The 26,857-nt window shown below is 43.9% G+C and overlaps 1 protein-coding gene across 1 annotated transcript in view; it reads left to right on the top strand.

The window, feature by feature from the left end:
- Positions 1-14,077, top strand: part of LOC118374962 (voltage-dependent P/Q-type calcium channel subunit alpha-1A-like) — a 190,746-nt gene extending 176,669 nt beyond the window's left edge. Inside the window, 3 exon segments of the mRNA XM_052519364.1 lie at positions 7,585-7,801; positions 7,962-8,335; positions 9,217-14,077. Coding sequence (XP_052375324.1) covers positions 7,585-7,801; positions 7,962-8,335; positions 9,217-9,978 — 1,353 coding nt within the window. The 3' untranslated portion in view covers positions 9,979-14,077.
- The last annotated feature ends 12,780 nt before the right edge of the window (positions 14,078-26,857 follow it).

The following is a 26,857-nucleotide window of genomic DNA, read 5'->3' as shown; positions in this document are numbered from 1 at the left end:
TTTTCTCTCTCACTCACTGATTCACTCACTCACGATAACCATTTCTCTCTTTCTCTGTCTGTCTCCATCTCTGCCTCTCTCTCCTCATGTCATCTCCTAACATGCTTGTGAATTTCTAAGTCAGTTAAACACAAGGTTCTTAGCTGATTCAACTGGATTTCATAAGTTCAGACAATTTGATTAATTAGTCATCTGAACTTTTTTTGTCAACACAGCAGTTATGTTGCTTCAGTTGATTTGACTTGATGGTTGTGAATTTCTAAGTCAGTTAAACACATAGTGCTGAGCCCATTCAACTTGATTTCATAAGTTGAGTTCACACATAGTGCTGAGCCCATTCAACTTGATTTCATAAGTTTAAGAAAATTGCAACTCAACAAAGGTTGTTGACTTGGCTATATACAATTATTCATTTTGACTGAATCTCAATGTGTTTTTGTACAGTGTATGTCTCCCCCTCTCCCTCACCTCTCTCTCTCTCTCTGTCCTCTCTCTGAGTTTATCCTTGTATGTGTATCTGGTGTCTTTCCTCTCGTTTCTCTCTTTTCTCAAACAAAACGTTTTGTTCTCCCCTCCTATTTGTCTTTGACTACCCTGTTTGTTGACACATAAGACTGACTGATTGCAGGGAGCTTCAAGCTCTGATTCTTGCACTAACCCATTTCAATTCAGTTCGAATCGAATGTGTTTTATGGCATGATCACTCAAATACTAAAACTCAAATTGACCCCTATCCTCTGATGTAGATCTTATCTGAAAAGATTGGTTACTGTATGTACACTGAGTATACAACAAATGAGGTGGGAGAATGTTTGGTGGGAGATTGTTTGTTTATTTTATTCATGCCAGCAAAGCAAATACACAACACAACACTAAACAATACATTAATTGCGCTATAACGGTGACAAACGCTGCCGACAAACTGTCAGGGCCTACATAAAGCTGTCCCAACAGCAGAGTTTTCTTTTCAGCACCATGGAGTGAATCCTTACCATTGTTACACCTGGCTATCAGTGGAGCCTTGTCTAGCAGCGAAACAGTTAATTCAGCCTCGTTTGCTGCCATTTAAAAAACATAACTGACATGGCTGACTTGCTTACTGGTAAGGTACAAATTATGGTATTTTTTTATTTTACCTTTATTTAACCAGGCAAGTCAGTTAAGAACAAATTCTTATTTTCAATGACCGCCTAGGAACAGTGTTCAGGGGCAGAATGACAGATTTGTACCTTGTCAGCTTGGGGGTTTGAACTTGCAAACTTCCAGTTACTAGTCCAATGCTCTAACCACTAGGCTACCCTGCCGCATAAAGGAACAATGGGAGGCAATCCGTAATTTTGAATACGACATTAATGAGCGAGCTAAGTCGGCGTAGCCAATATAACTATTTGTTCAACGACAGAAATGTACACCGACAGAATTCAGAACAAGGGCCTTTCTTACATTATTTTCCCTGTACACCAAGTCAGAACCGTAGGAAAAATAGAGGGGGCATATAAGCCTAGTTAAATAAAGGTTAAATAAAATAATAAACAAATAAATAAGCAGACAATTATGATGACATTTCTCTGAAACAGGCTATAGGCTACATGTGCACCACCAAGTCAGAACAGTAGGCTAAGTTATAAGAGGGAAAGGGACAAAATGATTAAAGTGAGGCACATGAGCTACTAACAGCTTACTACACAACATACACTTAGTATTACTTTATTAGCTACAGTATACATATCTCTCTGGCATATTACATCATTTATGCAGCAGCATACAATACATTTTTGGACTCACCGTTCTGCTGTGCTCACTTGAACAGGAAGGTGGCTCGGCGGTCCTTGTGGGCAAATTTTGTCATGAAACATTGTCATCAAAGTCTGGCTTTCTCTGGATTTATGGTGCTTTCAAGACAACTGGGATTTGGCAAAAACAAGGCAGAATCATGACGTCAGTGATCTTCAGGTCTGAGCTCTAGAAAGAGGCCTGAGTTCCCGACTTGGAATTCCCAGTTGGATGACCGTTCAAAACGTATTTTCCCAGTCAGAGCTCCTTTTTTTCCAGAGTTCCCAGTTGTCTTGAACTCACTGAAATCTGACATTTCGGGGTTCCGAGTTGCCAGGTGTTTTGAACGCGGCAGAAATCATGCTGGATTGACAACATGGCCAATGTATTCAACCTTTTCTGGCCCATGGTGTTGCGTGTGAATGTTTATCCTTTTAAGCTTGGAAAAGAGACCCTTAAACCTAGACTTGGGCCACACACTCTTTCCACCGAATAGCAGGCAGGGGAAGCAAAATAGTAATTGGTTTGCAACATTTATAGTTAGCCACTGATTCCTTCCAAACCTCTCATTGTTGAATTTGCGATTTCCAACTTGATTTGTAATGTTTATGTCCAATGGCATAAATACGATACGTCTTATCTATAATTTCCCTTCATATGACAAAGATCGAAAAGGATTTGCCTGTAGATTGTCGACGTGATTCATGATGATGACATGATCAGTCCAATCAACGCTACGGTAGATATAACGTGATTTGACGTCATTTTATCTGTGGCCAATGACCTTGAGGCCTCTTGGATGGGCACTTCTAATGTAAATCTATGGCAGCGCCCGAGGCGGCCTGAACTTTCTAACTCTTGCTGTAGATTTTGCGGTGACGTAGTGTCCCCATGAGTGACAGAACACTGAGCCAATCACGGTGCAACTGGAGAAGATTGCCAACCCCTATGCTCTGTATTTTCAGCTGGCTGCCCCACTACCACAGAAAGCACTGAGCAATCCTGAAACACCTGCTGTGTTTTGGAGCTGCCTTACTCAAGAAAGCAAAAAAGAGACCATGTTTGTATGCGGCTTTATTAACACCTCTTGGAACTACCCATCCCGGATCCAGGAGAATTGTCATCAACTACATTAATTAGCATAGCGCAACGGTCAAATTTTTTTACTAGAAAATATTCATATTCATGAAATCACAAGTGAAATATAGTGAAACACAGCTTAGCCATTTGTTAATCACCCTGTTATCTCAGATTTTGAAATTATGCTTTACAGCCAAAGCAAGACAAGCGTTTGTGTAAGTTATCGATAGCCTAGCATAGCATTATGTCCAGCTAGCAGCAGGAAGCTTGGTCACGAAAATCAGAAATGCAATCAAATGAGCCGTTTACCTTTGATGATCTTTGGATGTTTTCACTGACGAGACTCCCAGTTAGCCAGCAAATGTTCCTTTTGTTCCATAAAGATTATTTTTATGCCCAAAATACCTCTGTTTGTTTGTCAAGTTATGATCAGAAATACACCGGAAATTGCGGTCACGACAACGGCGAGAAAAAAAAAAATCTAATTATATCCATAATATCGAGAGAAACATGGCAAACGTTTTTTATAATCAATCCTCAAGGGGTTTTTCAAATATCTATTTGATAATATATCAACCGGGACAATTGGCTTTTCAGTAGGAGCTGTCTTTTATGCAAGAATCACTCTGAGAGCCCTCAGCTGGCCACTTACGCAATGTAGTCGTTTACGCTCATTCTTCAACATAAAGGCTTGAAACTAAGTCAAGATTCTGTAGCCACCTTAGGGAATAAGTAGAAAAAATGAATCTGGTTGATATCCCTTTCAATGGCCAATAGGGGGGCATAGGAAGACAACGGTTTCAAAATAAGAGGCACTTCCTGATTGGATTTTCCTCAGGGTTTCACCTGCAGGGTTTTGCCTGCAATATCAGTTCTGTTATACTCACAGACAATATTTTGACAGTTTTGGAAACTTTAGAGTGTTTTCTATCCTAAGCTGACAATTATATGCATATTCTAGCATCTGGTCCTGAGAAATAGGCGGTTTACTTTGGGAATGTTATTTTTCCAAAAATATAAATAGTGCCACCTAGTTTCAAGAAGTTTTAAATCAAACTATTTTTCTTGTATTGTTTGCAAACTGATATGTGACACGTATTAATGCCAAAAAAACAGGCAAAACAGGCAAAAAAATATAGAAATATACAGATGGGGCTCAAAACAGGCAAAAGATATAGAAATATACAGATGGGGCTCAAAACAGGCAAAAGATATAGAAATATACAGATGGGGCTCAAAACAGGTGGGGTTCTGAGTTGCACCCTCTCTTTTGTACCCCCCAGTTCTTGACCCAAACTGGTGCGCCTGGCACCTACTACCTTACCCCGTTCAAAGGCACTTAAATACGTTCTCTTACCCACCCTCCAAATGGCACACACACAATCCATGTCTCAATTGTCTCTAGGCATAAAAATCCTTTAACCTTTTTCCTCCCTTTCATGCACACTGATTGATGTGGATTTAATAAGTGACATGAATAAGGGATCCTAGCTTTCACCTGGTCAGTCTATGTCATGGAAAGAACAGGTGTTCTTAATGTTTTGGATACTCGGTGTCTATGCAAAATATAAGCAATATGGCAATCGCTCCACCCTGCCCTCGGATAAGCCAGATGGATTTTTTCCATATTACTTACATCTTGCCTGGTGAATGTGATTATGCGAGGTCAGGATGTTGGAACAAGGCTAATTTACTTACCTCTCTAGTCCTTGTGCCAAGCGGGTGGGGTCAAGGTGTTGATTTGGGATTGGCAAACTCTGCACCCTCTCTCTGTCTCTCTCTCTTCCTGCTGCTGCTGCTCTGTGTTGGGTGTACCACGTGTGTTGTGTGTATCATGCTTGTGTGCTTGTCTGTGCTGATGTCATCAATGTGCTGCTGTATTGGTGTTGGTGTTGCATGCATGCCAGGAGTATGTGTGCTCTTGTTGGAGTGATTTTGTGCGTGTGTGCATGCATGTGTGTGTTTGCGTGTGTGTATATGCTTGGTGAGTGTGTTTGTTGTGTGTGCTTGGTGTGTGTGTGTGTCCATGTGCGTTTGTGTGTGTGAGGGTATCCTAGCTACACACTGTCTGCTGGTTTCAGTCCATTATCATCTATTCTGGTTTCAACCTGGAATACCAGGGGAGTTAACTCTACATCCATATGATCCCTTCGTTCAATAAAGAATCGGAAACCAGCAGACACTGGAGGACTAGTACTGAGCTGGCCTGGTATATACAGTATGCACTATGCAGGTGTGTACCAGTAGCATTATAGGCACTGTCCTGGTGTCCAGCAGCCCTAGGAGGTCAGAGCGGTTTTCCCGTGTCCCAGAAAGAGAACTCATGAGGGTGGCTGAGGACTCGGGACAGCTCCTATGTGCACGCTGGCAGAGGGGGCTGGCAGAGCCTTGTGCGCAGCCTGGATTGTGTTATGATTTTGGGGGAGGGATTGGGTGGGGACGGGGTGGGTTAGTCTTTTGGGGGGATTAGGAGATACTGACCTATCTTTCCAGATGAAGTCCTGGATGCATGTCAGGCATGGCCTATTGCCTCCCTTTCATCTCCCTTTCTTCTTACTGTTTGTCTTCTTCCTCTTCTCTTTTTATTCTCTCAATCTCTCTCTCTTTCTCTCTCTCTCCCTCTCTCTCTCTGTCTCTTTCTCTCTCTCTGCCTGAGGCAGCATGATGTATATATGACACTAATACAGGCATGTGTGTGGAACAGTATGGGGGGGGTGTCATGGGTTACCTGGTGCCCACTTCTACAAGGTTATACTGTATATGGTAGGAATGTGAAAGCACACACATGTAAAAGTCAGGTAAACAACTATACAGTATATACACACACACACACACACACACACACAAGTCGACAAGAAAGTCTACATTCCTCCATTTCCCCATTATGTCTGGAGACTATAGAAAGGAGACATGAGGAAAGTAAACCTGAGAAGCCTGCTGTGTGACTACTCTTCTCCTCTCTGTCCACTCTCCCATCATCCCTCTCTCTTTCTCTCTCTTTCTCCATCCCACTCTCCCATCATCCCTCTCTCTCTCTTTCTCCATCCCACTCTCCCATCATCCCTCTCTCTCTCTATCTCCATCCCACTCTCCCATCATCCCTCTCTCTCTCTCTTTCTCCATCCCACTCTCCCATCATCCCTCTCTTTCTCCATCCCACTCTCCCATCATCTCTCTCTCTCTCTCTCTCTCTCTCTCTCTCTCTCTCTCTCTCTCTCTCTCTCTCTCTCTCTCTCTCTCTCTCTCTTTCTTCATCCCACTCTCCCATCATCTCTCTCTCTCTCTCTCTTTCTCCATCCCACTCTCCCATCATCTCTCCCTCTCTCTCTCTTTCTCCATCCCACTCTCCCATCATCTCTCCCTCTCTCTCTCTTTCTCCATCCCACTCTCCCATCATCCCTCTCTCTTTCTCTCTCTTTCTCCATCCCACTCTCCCATCATCCCTCTCTCTCTCTTTCTCCATCCCACTCTCCCATCATCCCTCTCTCTCTCTTTCTCCATCCCACTCTCCCATCATCCCTCTCTCTCTCTTTCTCCATCCCACTCTCCCATCATCCCTCTCTCTCTCTCTTTCTCCATCCCACTCTCCCATCATCCCTCTCTTTCTCCATCCCACTCTCCCATCATCTCTCTCTCTCTCTCTCTCTCTCTCTCTCTCTCTCTCTCTCTCTCTCTCTCTCTCTCTCTCTCTCTCTCTCTCTCTTCTCTCATCCCACTCTCCCATCATCTCTCTCTCTCTCTCTCTCTCTCTCTCTCTTTCTCCATCCCACTCTCCCATCATCTCTCTCTCTCTCTCTTTCTCCATCCCACTCTCCCATCATCCCTCTCTCTCTCTCTCTCTCTCTTTCTCCATCCCACTCTCCCATCATCCCCCCTATCTCTCTCTCTCTTCATCCCACTCTCCCATCATCCCTATTTCTCTCTCTTTCTCCATCCCACTCTCCCATCATCTCTCTCTCTCTCTCTCTCTCTCTCTCTCTCTCTCTCTCTCTCTCTCTCTCTCTCTCTCTCTCTCTCTCTCTCTCTCTCTCTCTCTCTCTCTCTCTCTCTCTCTCTTTCTCCATCCCACTCTCCCATCATCTCTCTCTCTCTATCTCTCTCTCTTTCTCCATCCCACTCTCACATCACCCCTCTCTCTCTCTTTCTCCATCCCACTCTCTCATCATCCCTCTCTCTCTCTTTCTCCATCCCACTCTCCCATCATCCCTCTCTCTCTCTCCCTTTCTCCATCCCACTCTCCCATCATCCCTCTCTCTCTCTCTCTCTCTCTCTCTCTTTCTCCATCCCACTCTCCCATCATCCCTTTCTCTTTCTCTATCCCACTCTCCCATCATCCCTCTCTCTTTCTCTCTCTTTCTCTATCCCACTCTCCCATCATCCCTCTCTCTCTCTCTCTCTCTCTCTCTCTTTCTCCATCCCACTCTCCCATCATCCCTCTCTCTCTCTCTCTTTCTCCATCCCACTCTCCCATCATCCCTCTCTCTCTCTCTCTTTCTCCATCCCACTCTCCCATCATCCCTCTCTCTCTTTCTCCATCCCACTCTCCCATCATCCCTCTCTCTCTCTCTCTCTTTCTCCATCCCACTCTCCCATCATCCCTCTCTCTCTCTCGCTCTCTCTCTCTCTCTCTCTCTCTCTCTCTCTCTCTCTCTCTCTCTCTCTCTCTCTCTCTTTCTCCATCCCACTCTCCCATCATCCCTCTCTCTCTCTTTCTCCATCCCACTCTCTCAGACTATAACAGATAATAGTCCTATGAAGCGCTCGGCCTCCTCCCTTGGTCACAGTCGATCTGGGAGGGGCCAGAGGGAAAGGGGTGGGGCCGATGATTATGCAATGGAGTATGTGATCCCCGAGGAGGGCGGAGCACCGAGGCACAGCCACCGACGCCGCGACCGAAGCCACCGGGCCTCTGAGCGGTCACTGTGTCGATATACAGACGCAGATACAGGTCAGAGACAGAATGAGTGTCAGAGAGTGTGTGAAGAGAACGTGCTTAGTTCCCTGAGTTGCTACTGTATAAAAGTGTGTTTGATGTTGTCATGTTGTCATGGTTACAAAGACACTAGAGATACCATGATGACAACAATAACTGACCTCCATTCCAGCAGGACTGGGCACAGACTTGAGCACCACCACTCAGTCAGGTGACCTGCCACCCAAGGAGAAGGACCGTGACCGCGACAGAGACCGCAGTAGGCAGAAAGACCGCAAACACCACCACCATCACCACCACCATCACAGCGGCTCTGTGGACAAGGAGCGCTACACACCAGACCGCGCCGACCGGGGGGGAGAGCACGGTGGTCACAGACAGCCCCGAGGAGACAGAGACCACGACCGGGATAGAGATCACGACCGGGATAGGGACCACGACCGGGATAGGGACCACGACCGGGATAGGGAGCACGACCGGGATAGGGAGCACGACCGTCGCTGGTCACGGTCACCCAGCGAGGGCAGAGAGTGCATGACACACAGACAGGTGGGCTTCTATGATGTGTGTCAACATTGAACCACCTTCCTAACTGTTTTAGCCTCAGGTTCTCCTTTTAGTTCTACCTTGAGTGTCTCCCCCATCTCCTTGGCCTAAATATCTTTAGGTGGCTGACTGTCTCTTGTGTTTCCCTTTTTGACACTTCCATACATTGTCTATTCATTAACTATTGTTGTTTATAGGATTCAGCAGTTTAGACACACACTTACACACAGAGGTGATTGGTTAACAACCTAGATTCAGATAAGAGACAGACTGAACAAGGCAACAACACTGAAAGAGTGCATTGTGGGTACCTTCACAATCACCATTTTGAGGCCTACTGTGTCAGATCTGATCTCTTTTCTTTTCTCCTGTTGTTTTTGTGTCCTCTCTTTATTCTTCATGACTCATCGCTTTTCTCTGTTTTCTACGGTGTATGCTGACTTCCATCATTTTCTATATATCTCTTCTCTTCATGCTTTTTTGTCTTTCTTTTCCCGGCATCCTTCCTTCCCCTCACACTCTCCTGATTGCTCTCATCTTCTTCTTCTTCTCGTTGCTGTTGTTGTTCTTGTTGTTATTGTCTGTTGTTCTCTCTCTCTCTCCCTCTCTTTATTTATCTCTCCTTGTATTTCTCTTTCTCTCTTTTTCTCTCTCTCTTTCTTTTCCCTCCCTCTCGCTCTCTTCCTTCCTCCCTCCCTCTCTCTCTTCCTTCTTACCTATCTCTCTCTCTCCCTCCCTCTCTCCCTCTTCCTGCCTTTCTCTCTTCCTCCCTTTCTCTCTTCCTCCCTTTCTCTCTTCCTCCCTCTCTCTCTTCTTCCCTCTCTCTGTTCGTGTCGTCGTTAATTTTATGGTTCTTTTTTTATTTGCCTTCAATGTTCGTGTAGGGCAGTAGTTCGGTGAGCGAAAGTCCCGCTCCCTCTACCTCGGGGACCAGTACCCCGAGACGAGGCCGTCGGCAACTCCCTCAGACCCCGGCAACGCCCCGCCCACACGTCACCTACTCTCCTGTCGTCCGTAAAGCTATGGCCACACCTCCCGGAGCCCAGCCCCTGGGGCGCAATCCCGCCCCCACCCCTCACCGCTTCTCCCCTGAGCCCCCCCAGGGACCTCCCCCACCCCACCATGGCTCACCCAACCAAGCCTGCCACCTCCCTCCCCGCTGGGGGGACGGGGGAGGAGGAGGAGAGAGTGGGTCACTGGAGGGCGACGACTGCTTCTACAACCAGGACTACCAGGATTACGAACGTGAGCACCACAAACCGCCTCCCTACGAGCAGAGCCCCACACAGGGCAACCCTCACAAACCTCACCCCCTCAACCACCCTACTCTCCCCGTGCTAAACCATCCCCCAACCCCACAGCAGCAGCACCCTATCAACCCCCACCCCAACAACCCCCACTCCCGCACCTCGCCCAGGACTTCCCGCCATGCACCCCCACCCAACACCACCCCCACCCCCCAAGGGCAGCAGCCTCCCCCCACTCGACGCCTCCCCAATGGTTACCGTGCCTCCTCCCCCTCCTCGCAACACCACCACGGCCCCACCCACCCCGGGCCCCACAAGGTCCCCCCTCCCCAGCCTAGAGGGCCCCGCACTAAAGACCTGCACGAACCCTACAACAACACGGATGACAACAGGTGCTAGCCTCTGGAGACTATGGAGGGAGGGAGGGAGGGCTCAACCACACTGTCTGAGTTATCAGTCCCTACCTCCCAGCCCAGGAAAACACACAGCCAGAGCACTGATCACCATGAGACAGGGGAAACCAAGGCATGATTCTTTCTTTCCTTATTTCCGTTTGTTTTTATTTTTGTTTCTTCTGCTGCTCAGTGCTTCCCGGGGATGGAGGGAGTGAGGAAGGGGTAGTTAGAATAAAGGGATGAGGAGGAGGACCACTGAAGGATGAGTGGAAATTAGTGAACAGGGTATGGAGTACAAACCAATTCCTTCTCCAAAAACAATGGAACCCAGCTCATCAGATGCAAGGAGTTTTTCAAAATGGATGATTTCAAAATGGATGATACGGGGACGGATGCTTTTCTCAACGTATCATGATGCTACGCCTCTGGAAACAATATTAAAAACCTCCACAACGACCAAGACGTCATCACGTAATCAACACAAGAAACTATGACATTGCGGAGAACTAAGTGGAGTTGCGTTAGTTGCAAAAACCAACCACGACCCTCGATGATGGGGAGATATTGATGAGTTTTATCATCTGTGTTTACTGTTAATAATGACATCAGTGATGATGAGCCTTCCACCTGAGTGCGGTGGGGGGAGTGGGGGACACACCGGGACACACACCCTAACTCTGAACGAGAGAGGGGGTAATGTAGGCGGAATCTATCCATCCCAACCCCCCAAAAAAGATTCCGCCCCAACCGAGTCGAGAAGAAACATAAAAAAGTGGATGGTGAACATAAAAATAAATAAAAAATAAAAACAAACATTTTCTTCAGTATTTCTTCTTCTACTCCTGCGGCTGCTACTTTTCCCTCTTCCTCTTCTTCTTCGAAACATTGAAGCTTGATTCTTCTGTTGCACCCGCACAGCTTCGTTGGAACTTGCAGAGTTTAAAAACCTGTGGAATCCTGCATGATTGATACAAAAAAATGATAACAAAGAGAAACTACTGTAATGTGGGGGAAACTATCCCTGGGTCCTTTCTATATTAGTCTGTGGGGTTCTCTCTTTTTCCTGTAAATCCCTTTGTTTCTCTCTCTTCACCCTGAGGCATCCCTCTCTCTCTCTCTCTCTCTCTCTCTCTCTCTCTCTTCCTGTGCTGGAGGTATAATCAGAATAGTTAGGATGGATGGAGAGATGAGGCGATGAGGAAGAGAAGCACAAGGTCCAAGCCTTTTTTATGCGGAGGGACAGGATGATCTATTTCCCACTTTGTTCTTATTGAAATGCTCTGTGCCAAATTATAACTGTTGATGTGGCTGAGATTTGCACAATCATTTTCAAGGAAGTAGATATTTTGTTACAAGGCCTAGTTTTATTTCATGGGAGGAAAGAAGGCAGGAAAGTATGAAAACACAGACCCCACATATTATTGGTTCATATTAAAAGGGAGTTGAAACTGGGGGAGGAAGTTACAAGCACGCTCCATGGTCCTTATTGGCTCTTCATCTGCAGATGCATAGCCTCGTTCAAACCAGAGATATGTCTCTAGTCTTCCAGGGTTTGTGTTTGAAAGAGCGATGAAAAGAGAGAGAGAGAAAGAAAGGCCGATGAAAGGAGGGAACCTCTTCATCTTTCGTTTATTTGTTATTAATAGTGATAATGGTTCTATAGATACTGATAACAATACTATTGATGATTATGATAATGACGATGATGATAATAATAACGATGATGATAATGGTGATGATGATGATGACAATGTTCATGCTTGTGAGAGAGAATTATTTTAGTCTTGTATTTGTGTTTGTTACTTTCGAGTCGGTTGTGCTCAGCGCGTCACCATCTTTGTTTCGTGAGACGTTCTGTCTGGTTGGTGGTCCACTGGTCCGGCTGGTGGGCGGAGCTTTGTCAGAGAGGTGCATTGTGGGAACAGGAGTAATCATAGTAATGACTCTGATACAGTGTAATACGGTGGGGAAGAGAAAAGGAACTTAAAAAGGAACTTTCAAAAAAGAACAATGTCAAACATCATACAGGAAATCATGTATCTGACATGTATACTTGTTCATTGGACAGTTGTTTACATATATTAATAATTTGGGTAAATATAGGGCAGCTAAATGGTCTTGCTTAGGTAACGAGGTCTACAGACTAAAGTAGACCAGATAAAGCATTAATGAGACAGAGCTCCTCTGCCAGTTTGGCCCTCTAGGTGGCACTGTATGCAATACATTGCATCCCTGTCCTATTGCATCATTCTATCACCCCTTCTATTTTGACTGTCGGATTCCAATGTTTTCGTATCTGTCTTTAAACTGGGAGCATAAGGTTTAAGTGTTGTCTGTCACTGGTGGATCACCTCCTTTGTGTTCAGGACATGTAACACAGCCAATCACAAATGCACAGGACATGTATCACAGCCAATGAAAATGCATGGGAGAAACAATGACTGGGTCTTTTCTGCCAAACCTCTGTGTCCTGTTTCACCCTATTCTCTTTTTGTGTGTCTTTGTGCGCCTCAACTTAACATCCATCCTAATACCCACCACTGTCCCGTACAGTGTCTCTCTCACAATTGCCGGACTTTGAGGATTGCCATAGTGAACCATTAATTTATTAGAATTGTCATTATTATTATTATTATTATTACACCCCATGTCAAAACCATTAGCGTCAGGTAACAGTGTTTGTTCATGGCTGCCATAGATATAGCGCAGTTAGATCTGCACAAATCTGGATTCTGATGTACTGTAAAGACATATCCCATGATTCTATGTACCACACTTTGACCAGGAAGTGCACAGGCACATTGCCTTTACAGTATTCATCTAACGTAGGAATGTCATAGACGTGTATAAGTCACATCACAACACTGATAAGATAGGAATACACAGATACACTCTCAGTATGTAGCTCCTGGCTGTAGCAAGTATGCGTGTACGTGCGTATGGCGTGTGTGTGTTTGCATGTGTGTCTGTGTATGAATGCGTTCTTTTATAGCAAGAATGTGTGTGTACATCCAATGTGTGTGTGTACATCAATAGCTAGCTGTTTTCGTTGGATATTTCATTTCATTTGTTTATTTGCTTTGAATATTTGGTGATGACATTTGAGTTGGTAAGTGTGTGTGTGTGTGTGTGTGTGTGTGTGTGTGTGTGTGTGTGTGTGTGTGTGTGTGTGTGTGTGTGTGTGTGTGTGTGTGTGTGTGTGTGTGTGTGTGTGTGTGTGTGTGTGTGTGTGTGTGTGTGTGTGTGTGTGTGTGTGTGTGCCTGCCTGTGTTTTTGAGCGAGTGTCAGAATGTTTGTGTCTGTGTGCAAGATGAAATAAGATGTCAATCACCCTACAATTGAAACTATGAGAGGCCCTAACATTCACTGTCAATCATTGTGTCCTGTACTGACCAACCATCCACTAACAACACATATTCTAAATAACCCCACTGTTACTTCAAAAAGCAACGTAAAGCTGCTATGGAAAACATAGAAATAAAAGCATTTTAAGTACCAAAAAAATACCATAAAAAGGGAAAATATCTACTTCCAGAACTGCATGTGCTATGTGCATGCCACACCGTGGGTGAACAGTCATCTTCAGGAATCAAAAAATAAGAATATGAATTCAGATTTTAAAAAAATATATGAATATAGATAGATGTTTATACTAAGCAACATGTTTTCTTTCTTCCTTCTATTTTTGAGAACAAAAAAGGTTAAAAAAAAATATATATAAAAAAACCATCAGCTGAGATTTGTTTGGTTTGTTTATTTATGTTGCCAGCTGTTAACTGTAAACATGGAGGTGAGACACTACACAGCCATGTTCAGGACAATACAAAAAAAAAGAGAAGTCCTCTTTTAAAGAAGAGAATCAAATGAAAAGAGATGGGGATATCCCTGCCTACTTTTGGGTGGGGCCAGGAGCCAGCCAAATCTGATGATGTAACCCTTAAAACTCTGGCTGTGGGATCTTTTATCTCTCACTCACTCCCTCTCTATTTCTCTCTCACTCTTATCTCTCACACTCTCAACCTATCTCACCGCTATTTCTACCCGTGCATTTTGTAATTCCAGACAGAATTCTTCCTAATGAATAAAAACCAGAGAGATGCACACTGTTGGTCTGGAGAGACTTCCGTTTCTTTGTGTGTTTTCAACTGTATGCTTGAATGTGTGCGTATGTTTGAGTGAAAGAGTGTATTATAGTGAGAATGAGAGTGTGTTTGCATGAGGTTATAGATTTGGAGAAGTAGAGACGTTTGATGTGTGTAACGGAGTGTGTTATGTGTAAGTTAGTGTGTATACGTGGATTTAGTTAAATATGGTGTCTCTGCTATCTCCCGTCTGTTTCTAGTGTTCCCCCTGCCTGCCCTGTCCCACTGGTCTGTTTCTAGTGTTCCCCTGCCTGCCCTGTCCCACTGGTCTGTTTCTAGTGTCCCCCTTGCCTGCCCTGTCCCACTGGTCTGTTTCTAGTGTTCTCCCTGTCTACCCTGTGTGTTCTGGGCTGTTTCTAGTGTCCCCCCTGCCTACCCTGTGTGTTCTGGTCTGTTTCTTGTGTTCCCCCTGTCTACCCTGTGTGTTCTAGTCTGTTTCTTGTGTTCCCCCTGTCTACCCTGTGTGTTCTGGTCTGTTTCTAGTGTTCCCCCTGCTTGCCCTGTGTGTTCTGTGTACTTTAGAGAGGACAGCTTCAGATCAGATTGCTGCTTGAAACATTAGCAGGACAATCAATGGGCCGATGTCACATTCCACACCTCTACTCCCCTCCTATTCTCCACTCCTTCCTCCTTTCCCTAAGACCCCCACATTCTTTCCCTCAACCGGCCCCTCTCTGCTCCCCCAATACCCCATATCCTTCCCTCAACCTACCTCTCTCTTCTCCTACCTTAAATCCATCTCTTCTCTCCTCACACATTTCCCCACCGCATTCCTCCTTTTTTCTCCACTGTATTTCCTCCTGTCTAAAAACATGCTTGTTCTCTGCTCACCTTTTCTCTCCTCTCCTCACACATTTCAGTTCATTCTGCTGTTGTATGATGCACTCATCCAAACGTGAATATGTAGGTGACAACTGTATTAAAAGCCTGATAGTAAGACATCATAAAAACGTATGCATGTGTATAACAAGTTATAAAGCAGTATGCAGACTTTCAGTTGTTACCTACATTTTATTGAGACATTGTCTGTTCATCAAATGGAAGAACACAGGAGTAAATACTGTGCAGGTGAGATAGAAACCCTGAAACTGGCTCATAAAAACCCCTCCAAAAATTGATAGGAAAAATCTGTATTATCAGGATAACTAACTAGTTTTATTTAACTCTGCTACCTTTATTAATCCAATTAGCTGTGCTACCGAAATGTCATGTAACTGCCAGAGGTACACAACCCCTCGCTCTCTCAATCCTCTCCATCCCTCCCTTTTCCTGGTGCTGCCTGTTGGCCAGATGTGAGCCAGGCGGATGTGTGAGGTGTTCTGTTCTAATGTCTGTTCTATATATAACACCCTAATACTTCACCACCCCCCTCCCACACACACACACACACATACACACACACACACACACACACACACACACACGCATCCTCCCCCGCATTCTGCTGCCAGCTCCACTTCCTGTATCCTGCCCCCCTCTATTTCCCCCGCTCTCTCCCTGCCCCTCCCTCTCCCCTACTCCTTCCATACCCGGGCCAGACCAAACACACAGTTAGGGTGGAAGGCAGAATAAACAACATTGTTCACACTCCATGGGCTAGTATAGCCTACTCTCCAAGGGGCCCGATTCCGATATAGAAAATATATGCCTTTCCTATGCACACTTATCAAATCAAATGTTATTGGTCACATACACATATTAGCAGATGTTATTGCGGGTGTAGTGAAATGCTTGTGTTCCTAGCTCCAACAGCGCAGTAGTATGTAACAATTCACAACAATACACACAAATCTAAAAGTAAAAGAATGGCATTAAGAAATATATACAGTGCCTTGCGAAAGTATTCAGCCCCCTTGAACTTTGCGACCTTTTGCCACATTTCAGGCTTCAAACATAAAGATATATTATATATCTTTATATATATATATATAATGTATTTTTTTTGTGAAGAATCAACAACAAGTGGGACAACAAGTGGGACACAATCATGAAGTGGAACGACATTTATTGGATATTTCAAACTTTTTTAACAAATCAAAAACTGAAAAATTGGGCGTGCAAAATTATTCAGCCCCTTTACTTTCAGTGCAGCAAACTCTCTCCAGAAGTTCAGTGAGGATCTCTGAATGATCCAATGTTGACCTAAATGAATAATGATGATAAATACAATCCAGCTGTGTGTAGTCAAGTCTCCGTATAAATGCACCTGCACTGTGATAGTCCCAGAGGTCCATTAAAAGCGCAGAGAGCATCATGAAGAACAAGGAACACACCAGGCAGGTCCAAGATACTGTTGTGAAGAAGTTTAAAGCCGGATTTGGATACAAAAAGATTTCCCAAGCTTTCCCAAGGAGCACTGTGCAAGCGATAATATTGAAATGGAAGGAGTATCAGACCACTGCAAATCTACCAAGACCTGGCCGTCCCTCTAAACGTTCAGCTCATACAAGGAGAAGACTGATCAGAGATGCAGCCAAGAGGCCCATGATCACTCTGGATGAACTGCAGAGATCTACAGCTGAGGTGGGACACTGTCCATAGGACAACAATCAGTCGTATATTGCACAAATCTGGCCTTTATGGAAGAGTGGCAAGAAGAAAGCCATTTCTTAAAGATCCATAAAAAGTGTCGTTTAAAGTTTGCCACAAGCCACCTGGGAGACACACCAAACACGTGGAAGAAGGTGCTCTGGTCAGATGAAACCAAAATTGAACTTTTTGGAAACAATGCAAAACGTTATGTTTGGCGTAAAAGCAACACAGCTCATCACCCTGAACACACCATCCCCACTGTCAAACATGGTGGTGGCAGCATCATGGTTAGGGCCTGCTTTTCTTCAGCTGGGACAGGGAAGATGGTTAAAATTGATGGGAAGATGGATGGAGCCAAATACAGCACCATTCTGGAAGAAAACCTGATGGAGTCTGCAAAAGACCTGAGACTGGGACGGAGATTTGTCTTCCAACAAGACAATGATCCAAAACATAAAGCAAAATCTACAATGGAATGGTTCAAAAATAAACATATCCAGGTTTTAGAATTGCCAAGTCAAAGTCCAGACCTGAATCCAATCGAGAATCTGTGGAAAGAACTGAAAACTGCTGTTCACAAATGCTCTCCATCCAACCTCACTGAGCTCGAGCTGTTTTGCAAGGAGGAATGGGAAAAAATGTCAGTCTCTCGATGTGCAAAACTGATAGACATACCCCAAGCGACTTACAGCTGTAATCGCAGCAAAAGGTGGCGCTACAAAGTATTAACTTAAGGGGGCTGAATAATTTTGCACGCCCAATTTTTCAGTTTTTGATTTGTTAAAAACGTTTGAAATATCCAATAAATGTCGTTCCACTTCATGATTGTGTCCCACTTGTTGTTGATTCTTCACAAAAAAATACAGTTTTATATGTTTATGTTTGAAGCCTGAAATGTGGCAAAAGGTCGCAAAGTTCAAGGGGGCCGAATACTTTCGCAAGGCACTGTAAATATTAGGATGAGCAATGTTGGAGTGGCATTGACTAAAATACAGTAGAATAGAATACAGTATATATATATGAGATGAGTAAAACAGTATGTAAACTATATTAAAGTGACTAGTGTTCCATTATTAACATGGCCAGTGATTCCATGTCTATCTATATAGGGCAGCAGCCTCTAAAATAAAATAGAATAAAATAAAATAATATTTGTCACATGTGCCGAATACAACAGGTGTAGTAGACATGACAGTGAAATGGTTACTCACAAGCCATTAACCAACAATGCAGTTTCAAGAATATATATATATTTTAATTAATAATAATTAAGGAGCAACAGTAAAATAACAGTAGCGAGGCAATTTACAGCAGGTTCCGGTACGGAGTCTATATGGAGGCTATATACAGCAGGTTCCTGTACGGAGTCTATATGGAGGCTATATACAGCAGGTTCCGGTACAGAGTCTATATGGAGGCTATATACAGCAGGTTCCGGTACAGAGTCTATATGGAGGCTATATACAGCAGGTTCCGGTACAGAGTCTATATGGAGGCTATATACAGCAGGTTCCGGTACAGAGTCTATATGGAGGCTATATACAGCAGGTTCCGGTACAGAGTCTATATGGAGGCTATATACAGCAGGTTCCGGTACAGAGTCTATATGGAGGCTATATACAGCAGGTTCCGGTACAGAGTCTATATGGAGGCTATATACAGCAAGTTCTGGTACAGAGTCTATATAGAGGCTATATACAGCAGGTTCCGGTACAGAGTCAATATGGAGGCTGTATACAGCAGGTTCCGGTACAGAGTCAATATGGAGGTTATATACAGCAGGTTCCGGTATGGAGTCTATATGGAGGCTATATACAGCAGGTTCCGGTACAGAGTTAATATGGAGGCTGTGTACAGCAGGTTCCGGTAGAGAGTCAATATGGAGGCTATATACAGCAGGTTCCAGTACAGAGTCAATATGGAGGCTATATACAGCAGGTTCCAGTACAGAGTCAATATGGAGGCTATATACAGCAGGTTCCAATACAGAGTCAATATGGAGGCTATATACAGCAGGTTCCAGTACAGAGTCAATATGGAGGCTATATACAGGGTGTTCCAGTACAGAGTCTATATGCAGGCTATATACAGCATGTTCCGGTACAGAGTCAATATGGAGGCTATATACAGCAGGTTCCAATACAGAGTCAATATGGAGGCTATATACAGGGGGTTCCAGTACATAGTCAATATGGAGGCTATAAACAGCAGGTTCCAGTATAGAGTCAATATGGAGGTGTCATGACATTGGCCTGGGGGGGATAGGTTTATGACAGTCCTAAATAACTCTTCCCCCCCTTTTTCCTCTCTCTACCCTACTGATGTTACATTTGCAAAACCCTTGGTTAACCTTTTGCGACCAGCAATCCCGTATCCGGGGTCCTATTTATAGCCTCAAGCTCATTACCATAACGCAACATTAACTATTCATGAAAATCGCAAATGAAATGAAATAAATATATTTGCTGTCAAGCTTAGCCTTTTGTTAACAACACTGTCATCTCAGATTTTTAAAATATGCTTTTGAACCATAGCCAAACAAGCATTTGTGTAAGAGTATTGATAGCCTAGCATAGCATTAAGCCTAGCATTCAGCATGCAACATTTTCACAAAAACAAGAAAAGCATTCAAATAAAATCATTTACCTTTGAAGAACTTCAGATATTTTCAATGAGGAGGCTCAGTTAGATAGCAAATGTTCAGTTTTTCCAAAAATATTATTTGTGTAGGACAAATCGCTCCGTTTTGTTCATCACGTTTGGGTAAGAAAAAAATGAAAATTAAGTCATTACAACGCAAACTTTTTTCCAAATTAACTCCATAATATCGACAGAAACATGGCAAACGTTGTTTAGAATCCATCCTCAAGGTGTTTTTCACATATCTATCGATGATAAATCATTCGTGGCAGTTTGGTTTCTCCTCTGAAGAAAATGGAACACGCATGGACCTGGAGATTACGCAATAATTTCAACGGAGGACACCGGGCGGACACCTGGTAAATGTTGTCTCTTATGGTCAATCTTCCAATTGTATGCCTACAAATACGTCACAATGCTGCAGACACCTTGGGGAAACGACAGAAAGTGCAGGCTCATTCCTGGCGCATTCACAGCCATATAAGGAGACATTGGAAATCTGGACCATTTCCTGTATGAAATGTCATCTTGGTTTCGCCTGTAGCATTAGTTCTGGGGCACTCACAGATAATATCTTTGCAGTTTTGGAAACGTCAGTGTTTTTTCTTTCCAAAGCTGTCAATTACATGCATAGTCGAGCATCTTTTCGTGACAAAATATCTTGTTTAAAACGGGAACGTTTTTTATCCAAAAATTAAAAGAGCGCCCCCTATCTCGAAGAAGTTAACAGAGATTCTGGTAACATCAGAAGGTGGGGGGAAATTAACTATATTCTGGTAATCCGACCAATGGAACATATGCGGTGGTACTTAATGAATGATGTCAGTTCGGTTGTCATCTGGGACATTCTCATCAATGATCAGATGACATAAACTCTACAGTGGAAAGTCTACACATCAGAGTTATCGGATTCACATGGTATTGTTGTTCAATTTAAATGTTTGAATATGAAATTATTCGTGATGGGATGAAATGCAATTTTAGCTTCTAAAATGTGAGATTTGGGTTTTCATAAGATAGGGCTCTGCTCAATCAGTGGCCAGCCCCTGTGAAGGGACATGGGCTATAAAACGTTTCAGACACACCCTCCTCTCCCTTCCTATATATGCCCTTGACGACAATGTAACCTCCTGTTCCGAGGATGTGAGGACGACGGTCCTATGTCAGAATGGTTCAGATAATAACTACAGAACGAATCCAACATCAGCGTGAGCTTTGGTTGCGAATGGTTTGAACTTTGAAATCTTATTCACTACAGAAGTGATACCTCCTAGCCGTTGAGTTAGCAACAGCAGATGCAAACGAGGGTTAGGAAGGAACAGACAGAGTATCCCAGAGTATCCCATCTATCACCCAACGACGTTACTACAACGTATCCAATTGACAACCAGAGACATTCTTCAAAGGACTCGGTTGGGCAACATGGCCTTCCATCTACCACCAACCTACCGAAGCGCGGCTCAGAGTAAATATTTATTGCATTTTCCTTTTCCAAGTGGGCGGTAATTTAGAATGCATAAGATACTGTATTTACGATAGCACAGCTTATTCCCTTTGTTCCTCAGTCTTCCCTCTTTCACTCAAACCCAGCCCCTTTTATTTTGTGTAACAAGCTGTCATATCTGTTCCGCCCGCTAGGGACGTTTTCCTTTATGACGTAATTTGTAATCAAGTTATGATTTAATTAGGTGTATGTGTAATTCTGTGTGATTAGTTAGGTATTTTAGTAAATAAATAATTAAACCCAATTTTGTATTACTGGATGTTCGTCAGTCAATATGGAGGCTATATGCAGTAGATTCCGATACAGAGTCAACATGGAGGCTATATACAGCAGGTTCCGGTACAGAGTCAATATGGAGGCTAAAAACAGCAGGTTCTTGGACAGAGTCAATACGCGGGGGCACTGGTTAGTCGAGGTAATTGAGGTAATATGTACATGTAGGTAGAGGTATCAAATGCATCCACAGTACCTGCTTCATTGATTGACGCCATTTCCGGTCACGACTTGCAGACTTGTTTACGTGATGCTATGAGTTTTGTTGCCAACCTTACTTTGCTATCTGACAACTTTACGTTTTTTACTTTTTAATTACCGTTTATATTTCTGTTTTTTCCTCAACTTTTTTTTCATGCAACTTTTTCACTCCGGATGCCCTATCTGGACGTGGTTCGTCAGGACCTCCAACAGCCGAAGCTAAGTAGTAACATTAACATGATGCCTTCTAATTGCAGTCACTGTACTCATAATATACAGGAGAACGATCGCCTTATGGCGAAGATAGCTGAGCTACAAGCCCAGCTTCAGACGCAATTGTTAGGCAAGGGTCATTTCAGTGTAAGAAAGGATGAAACAGCGTCACTTTCTCACGGTTTCTGGAGGGAAATGCTGTAGGAATGCTCAACTGGTGTTGCTCATTCAGCCGACAGAAACTTTTCACTACTCCTCCCGTCACTGGGTCTGAGACTCCGAAACTTCCCACCATTAGCTCTGACAAATTGAAAACTCTAGTCATTGGCGACTCCATTACCCGCAGTGTTAGACTTAAAATGAATCATCCAGCGATCATACACTGTTTACCAGGGGACAGGGCTACCGACGTTAAGGCTAATCTGAAGATGGTGCTGGCTAACGCTAAAACCGGCGAGTGTAGAGAGTATAGAGATATTGTTATCCACGTCAGCACCAACGATGTTAGGATGAAACAGTCAGAGAACACCAAGCACAACAACTTCAGTGTGTAAATAAGCTAGAAAGATGTGTCGGCATCGAGTAATTGTCTCTGGCCCCCTCCCAGTTAGGGGGAGTGATGAGCTCTATAGCAGAGTCTCACAACTCAATCGCTGGTTGAAAACTGTTTTCTGCCCCTCCCAAAAGATATAATTTGTATATAATTGGCCCTCTTTCTGGGACTCACCCACAAACTGGACCAAGCCTGACCTGCTGAAGAGTGACGGACTCCATCCTAGCTGGAGGGGTGCTCTCATCTTATCTACCAAGATAGACAGGGCTCTAACTCCTCTAGCTCCACAATGAAATAGGGTGCAGGCCAGGCAGCAGGCTGTTAGCCAGCCTGCCAGCATAGTGGAGTCTGCCACTAGTACAGTCAGTGTAGTCAGCTTAGCTATCCCCACTGAGACCGTGTCTATGCCTCAACCTAGGTTGGGCAAAACTAAACATGGCGGTGTTCGCCTTAGCAATCTCACTAGGATAAAGACCTCCTCCATTCCTGTCATTATTGAAAGAGATCATGATACCTCACATCTCAAAATAGGGCTACTTAATGTTAGATCCCTTACTTCAAAGGCAATTATAGTCAATGAACTAATCACTGATCATAATCTTGATGTGATTGGCCTTACTAAAACATGGCTTAAGCCTGATTAATTTACTGTGTTAAATGAGGCCTCACCTCCTGGCTACACTAGTGACCATATCCCCCATGCATCCTGCAAAAGCGGAGGAGTTGCTAACATTTGCGATAGCAAATTTCAATTTACAAAACAAAAATGACGTTTTCGTCTTTTGAGCTTCTAGTCATGAAATCTATTCAGCCTACTCAATCACTTTTTATAGCTACTGTTTACAGGCCTCCTGAGCCATATAGAGCGTTCCTCATTGAGTTCCCTGAATTCCTATTGGACCTTGTAGTCATAGCAGATAATATTCTCATCTTTGGTGACTTTAATATTCACATGGAAAAGTCCACAGACCACTCCAAAGGGCTTTCGGAGCCATCATCGACTCAGTGGGTTTTGTCCAACATGTCTCTGGACCTACTCACTGTCACAGTCATACTCTGGACCTAGTTTTGTCCCATGGAATAAATGTTGTGGATCTTAATGTTTTTCCTCATAATCCTGGACTATCGGACAACCATTTTATTACGTTTGCAATTGCAACAAATAATCTGCTCAGACCCCAACCAAGGAACATCAAAAGTCGTGCTATAAATTCACAGACAACACAAAGATTCCTTGATGTCCTTCCAGACTCCCTCTGTCTACCCAAGGACGTCAGAGGACAAAAATCAGTTAACCACCTAACTGAGGAACTCAATTTAACCTTGCACAATACCCTAGATGCAGTTGCAGCCCTAAAAACGAAAAACATTTAAAACTCATCAGAAACTAGCTCCATAGTATACAGAAAATACCCAAGCTCTGAAGCAGCTTCCAGAAAATTGGAACGGAAATGGCGCCACACCAAACTGGAAGTCTTCCGACTAGCTTGTAAAGAGTACCGTGCAGTATCGAAGAGCCCTTACCTTAATTATGGACTCAGTTGTCCTGAGTCTGCACAAGTCTGCCAGGACCTAGGATCAAGAGAGACACTTGTTTTAGTACTATATCTCTTGACACAATGATGAAAATAATCATGGCCTCTAAACCTTCAAGCCTCATACTGGACCCTATTCCAACGAAACTACTGAAAGAGCTGCTTCCTGTGCTTGGCCCTCCTATGTTGAACATAATAAACGGCTCTCTATCCACTGGATGTGTACCAAACTCACTAAAGGTGGCAGTAATAAAGCCTCTCTTGAAAAAGCCAAACCTTGACCCAAAAAATATTAAAAACTATCGGCCTATATCGAATCTTCCATTCCTCTCAAAATTTTTAGAAAAGGCTGTTGCGCAGCAACTCACTGCCTTCCTGAAGACAAACAATGTATACGAAATGCTTCAGTCTGGTTTTAGACCCCATCATAGCACTGAGACTGCACTTGTGAAGGTGGTAAATGACCTTTTAGTGGCATCAGACCGAGGCTCTGCATCTGTCCTTGTGCTCCTAGACCTTAGTGCTGCTTTTGATACCATCGATCACCACATTCTTTTGGAGAGATTGGAAACCCAAATTGGTCTACACGGACAAGTTCTGGCCTGGTAAAGATCTTATCTGTCGTAAAGATGTCAGTTTATCTCTGTGAATGGTTTGTCCTCTGACAAATCAACTGTACATTGCGGTGTTCCTCAAGGTTCCGTTTTAGGACCACTATTGTTTTCACTATATATTTTACCTCTTGGGGATGTCATTCGAAAACATAATGTTAACTTTCACTGCTATGCGGATGATACACAGCTGTACATTTCAATGAAACATGGTGAAGCTCCAAAATTGCCCTCGCAATAAGCCTGTGTTTCAGACATAAGGAAGTGGATGGCTGCAAACTTTCTACTTTTAAACTCTGACAAAACAGAGATGCTTGTTGTAGGTCCCAAGAAACAAAGAGATCTTCTGTTGAATCTGACAATTAATCTTAATGGTTGTACAGTCGTCTCAAATAAAACTGTGAAGGACCGCGGAGTTACTCTGGACCCTGATCTCTATTTTGACGAACATATCAAGACTGTTTCAAGGGCAGCTTTTTTCCATCTACGTAACATTGAAAAAATCAGAAACTTTCTGTCCAAAAATGATGCAAAAAAATTAATCCATGCTTTTGTTACTTCTAGGTTAGACTACTGCAATGCTCTACTTTCCGGCTACCAGGATAAAGCACTAAATAAACTTCAGTTAGTGCTAAATACGGCTGCTAGAATCCTGACTAGAACCAAAAAATTGGATCATATTGCTCCAGTGCTAGCCTCCCTACACTGGCTTCCTGTCAAGGCAAGGCCGATTTCAAGATTTTACTGCTAACCTACAAAGCATTACATAGGCTTGCTCCTACCTATCTCTCTGATTTGGTACTGCCGTACAGACCTACACGTACACTACGGTCACAAGACGCAGGCCTCCTAATTGTCCCTAGAATTTCTAAGCAAACAGCTGGAGGCAGGGCTTTCTCCTATAGAGCTCAATTTTTATGGAATGGTCTGCCTACCCATGTGAGAGACGCAAACTCGGTCTCAACCTTTAAGCCTTTACTGAAGACTCATCTCTTCAGTGGGTCATATGATTGAGTGTAGTCTGGCCCAGGAGTGTGAAGGTGAATGGAAAGGCTCTGGAGCAACGAACCGCCCTTGCAGTCTCTGACCTGGCCGGTTCCCCTCTTTCCACTGTGATTCTCTGCCTCTAACCCTATTACAGGGGCTGAGTCACTGGCTTACTGGTGCTCTTTCATGCTGTCCCTAGGAGGGGTGCGTCACTTGAGTGTGTTCAGTCACTGATGTGATCTTCCTGTCTGGGTTGGCGCCTCCCCTTGGGTTGTGCCGTAGTGGAGATCTTTGTGGGCTATACTCGGCCTTGTCTCAGGATGGTAAGTTGGTGGTTGAAGATATCCCTCTCGTGGTGTGAGGGCTGTGCTTTGGCAAAGTGGTGGGGTTATATCCTTCCTGTTTGGCCCTGTCCGGGGGTATCATCGGATGGGGCCACAGTGTCTCCTGACCCCTCCTGTCCTGTCTCAGCCTCCAGTATTTATGCTGCAGTAGTTTATGTGTCGGGTGGCTAGGGTCAGTTTGTTATATCTGGAGTACTTATCCTGTCCTATCCGGTGTCCTGTGTGAATTTAAGTATGCTCTCTCTAATTCTCTCCTTCACTCTTTCTTTCTCTCTCTCGGAGGACCTGAGCCCTCGGACCATGCATCAGGACTACCTGGCATGATGACTCCTTGCTGTCCCCAGTCCACCTGGCCGTGCTCCTGCTCCAGTTTCAACTGTTCTGCCTGTGATTATTATTATTTGACCATGCTGGTCATTTATGAACATTTGAACATCTTGGCCATGTTCTGTTATAATCTCCACCCGGCACAGCCAGAAGAGGACTGGCCACCCCACATAGCCTGGTTCCTCTCTAGGTTTCTTCCTAGGTTTTGGCCTTTCTAGGGAGTTTATCCTAGCCACCGTGCTTCTACACCTGCATTGCTTGCTGTTCGGGGTTTTAGGCTGGGTTTCTGTACAGCACTTTGCGATATCAGCTGATGTACGAAGGGCTATATACAGTAAATAGATTTGATTTGAGGTAAAGTGACTATGCATGGATAATAAACAGAGAGTAGCAGCAGAGTAAAAATGGGGCGTGGGTTGGGGACAATGCCAATAGTCTCAGTATTTTTACATAGGTATTCCTCTTGTCCAGATGGGATAGGGCAGTGTGCAGAGTGATGGCAATTGCTTCGTCTATGGATCTATTGGGGCGGTAAGAAAATTGAAGTGTGTCTCGGGTGGCAGGTAAGGTTGAGGTGATATGATACTTGATTAGCCTCTAAAAGCAGTTCATGGTGGCAGAAATGAGTGCTGCGGGGTGATAGTAATTTAGTTCAGTTACTTTTCCTATTCAATTCTCAGTAGTTGGTATTCAGACTTACCTTATGCAGGTGTGTAACGGGCTTTGCAGGCGTGGTTCCCTTGAATACATTTAATTTAATTCAAACCCTCCCACTTGCTTGCAAACATATTTTCTTGTGGAGGTTTCATTCAATAGTGTTATCAATACATGTATCTTAAGCCATCCCTTTAAATACGGTGCACCTTTAATTCGAATTTTGTCAACTGACTCACTAGAATACATTGAGAATAGAATACAATGGGTTCAGAATATAGGGATCAATGAAAGAAACCCACCAAATACGGTATCTGCATATTTGACTCTGTTTCAGCAACTGGTAGATTTCAAAATACTCTGATCT

The sequence above is a fragment of the Oncorhynchus keta genome, chromosome 5 (genome assembly GCF_023373465.1).
Source record: "Oncorhynchus keta strain PuntledgeMale-10-30-2019 chromosome 5, Oket_V2, whole genome shotgun sequence".
NCBI classification, from domain to species: Eukaryota; Metazoa; Chordata; class Actinopteri; order Salmoniformes; family Salmonidae; genus Oncorhynchus; species Oncorhynchus keta.
Note: the sequence above shows the minus strand (reverse complement) of the source record. Positions and strands in the feature narration are given on the sequence as shown.